Genomic DNA, 3175 nt, shown 5'->3' on the forward strand with positions numbered 1-3175 from the left:
AAAAGAAAAAGTGCAAGAGCAATTACAGTTAGGGATTGCAAATATGAAGATAGATGTGAATTTAGGGGAAGAAAGTGCCAAGTAAGAGTAATAGCGCCAAAATGAACAGAAGTAAACGCCACAGGGATAAATCTATGGTAATTAAGGCTCCTCTTTTTCTTGCATTTTTGCTTATATAATTAAGCTTCTAAAAAAATTTAGCTCAAATTTATAAAATTTGTTTTTCTTTTAAGAATTTTATAAATATGATGATATTTGATATGCTTTAACACTTTTTGATGAAAATTTTTAAATAAGCGAAAACTTTTTAAAGTTCTGTAACATGTATATTTTTTAGTTAAGTGTATATGGTAGTGGCCAACTGTTGTAAAGTAGTATTGTGAAGGGGTATGAATAATGGGTACTATTATAATATAGTTTATTTAAGTTTACTTTATTAATATTAATTAAGGTTATAATAACAATGATAGGAGAGTGTTATGGGTGTATATATACAAATATTATAACACGAGAAGTGTTAAAGCTAAATTTACCGCCAATATAGAAGCACTTATAAAAAATAAAGTAGTTACAATGAGAGTTAGTGGATAAAAATGTGAGATAACATGAGAAAACTAGTAAAGAAAAAATGATCTGGCATACGTCCAGTTTCGTTCAATAATATGATACTTGTAATCTTTATGCCGAAGCAGACGATGAGGTTGACATGGAGATTGAGAGATAATCAATTGTACAGATTAAGTGATGACGCAGACATTAACACAAAAAACTGGACAAGTGGAAGGCAAGTAACTGCATTTTTAAAAATATTATAATAAATTTCTGTAAAAATGCATTATTTGCACGAAAGGCAAAATTAATTATACACAGAAATAGATGTCAGACAATGAAACAGATAAACACAGGACAAAAAGTCCTATAGTGCTTCTTTCACAGGAATTAAGAAAAGATAGGAAACAAAAGGCAATATATAAGCTGATAACTGACAGGGGATTCGGCAGAGAAAAAACAGCACCGTCTATATAAAACTTACTAAGAATATTCCTAATGCACCTCCATTAGAAACAAATAGCATAAACAAAGATATTGTGATATTACAAGATAGTGTAGCAATAGTGACCCTCAATGGGCCTTACCCACATGTGAATTGTCAATATATTTAAATGAAACCGAACTATTTTTTGTTTTTTAAGGTGAAGCATTGAACTTTTTAAAATGCAGTTAAAACAATAGTTTAAGTAAATAGAAGTTAGAGTGACTTAGGGAATATAATTGAATATGTTATAAAAAGCGAAAATAATTTAATAGCAACCGTTTTCAGATAGCATTTCATTCCCAAATGATTTCTTTCTCTTTGATTTTAAAATCAATGACTGGAAGAATAGCATAGAATTAAATATTTCCATAGAAGAAATACACGCAGTTAAGTTACAAATGTGAAAAATCTCCAGCAAAAAGAAAAAATAGAAACTTTTCACTCCTCAGAATATCCTTCCACAAATCACGGGATAGCAACGTAGAATATAAAACTGAATTGTGCATGCGGATATAAGCTTCAATTTCGAGAAAGATTAAGGTTTTAGTATGAGAAGCGCTAGATAAACATAGAAGGAAATCTTATTTCACTTAGAAATGAATGAATGTGACGAAATAGATGATGTTAGCGACTGTTGTTTTCAACTTAATAGAGGTAAGGTGTGTAAAAAAGCAAAGCCATGAGAAGGGAGATTCATAGAATGAATGTGATTTTTCTATATTTAGAGAGCGAATAGGAAACATAGTGACGATATTAAATAGAAATTAAGGAAAATGAGTCAAACATTTGCGAACCTGGCTTGAAATAGAGTTGCTAATCCAGAGTAGCTGACAACGTAGATAAACTCCTGTTTCGCTACGCGTGAGCCGTGCAGGAGCCCCGGGTCTCAGTAGAAACTAAGGTACCATGAGTGCCAACACAAACATGCGGAGATGCATTTCTGCTACCGCTCAAAAACTAAAAGACAGCTGTACAGTGTCGCACATCGTTAGAAGAAAAAGAAACCAGAAACAATATGAATAGAAATAGTGCCAAACAACGCAAGCCTAGCTGGGAACTGATTAAAAAACTGAATAAAATTACAATAATAACAATAATGATATTTTGAATTGGCATATACACTTTTTTGAGGGAGTGATATGTCTTTCCGCGCGCTTTGGTTCTCACTGTTCAATAAATGTCCACCTAAACCACGGAAACATCCATACAAAGAACGTTAATGATGTTGGCACACGTCTTTTTGGTCAGTTCTTCTCTATTGTTGATTCACGGCATCCTCAGCAGCCTCGCAGCGTCCAACGAAGCGGTAATCAAAAAGACATGGCAACATCTAGCAAAGCTTACCACCAAATACACCAAAATTCCAGGTAGGGCTCTCAAATCTCCAGGCGCTGCGATCAGCTGCGCAGACGAGCCGACCAAAAAACTTCTACGTCTTCATGTATTTGAAGCTGAGGCCAAAAACGAAGAGTTAACGTCCTTTGTACAACCGGTAATCTCTGGACTCGCAGCTAAACTCAATTTTTTGAAGCAGCAGACAAAGACACTGGAAACGGCAGTAGCGGCGGCGTTTGCACACGGTTATCTCGCAGAATTCTTCAAGGTTTTCGACGGCTTCAAAACCGGAGAAACAAAGCCTTTTCCTTTTTTTGGAGCCACGAGCGCGTCCGGAATAGAGGTGCACATAACGGCCGGCGCACTCAACAACGAACCAATCGCCACGGACAGACCAAATCTACCAGAAGAGGATGGGGAAGCTGGCATGCTGGGGGCTGAAACCTACAAGCTCTAACGTGAACGGGCGGCATGAACACCAACAAGCTAAGTAACGCCGAAGGGTACCTGCTAAAAGGATCAACAGCCAGAGAGATAAGCAAAACCGGTGCGCTAACCGGTACAATCCCGTACGCCGCAGGGTACCTGAGCATGGCTAACAACGGCACAGCAAGCGGCACCAAGCTCTCCGGACTAAACCCAAAAGAGCAAGGCACCGAACCAACACAAACGAAAACGCCGGCGCTGCTTGCGGGCTTGGCAATCGCACAAGCATCCGAAAGAGGAACCGCTGTATACGGAAGTGAAATGCAAACCAAAAACCTTTGAAGACATGAAGGATACAGTCGAATTCAAGGCGGCGGT

General features: G+C 37.3%; 1 protein-coding gene across 1 annotated transcript; it reads left to right on the forward strand.

Moving 5' to 3' along the window:
• Window positions 1–2255: 2255 nt before the first annotated feature.
• Window positions 2256–2828, forward strand: TEOVI_000748400 (Trypanosome variant surface glycoprotein (A-type), putative; the record flags this gene model as incomplete). The annotated part of the gene is made up of 1 exon (XM_067221537.1): window positions 2256–2828. One exon carries the CDS (start codon window positions 2256–2258, stop codon window positions 2826–2828), a length of 573 nt encoding a protein of 190 aa, XP_067077638.1.
• Window positions 2829–3175: the final 347 nt, after the last annotated feature.

The sequence above is a fragment of the Trypanosoma equiperdum genome (assembly GCF_001457755.1).
Source record: "Trypanosoma equiperdum strain OVI genome assembly, contig: ctg_1455, whole genome shotgun sequence".
Taxonomy (NCBI): Eukaryota; Euglenozoa; class Kinetoplastea; order Trypanosomatida; family Trypanosomatidae; genus Trypanosoma; species Trypanosoma equiperdum.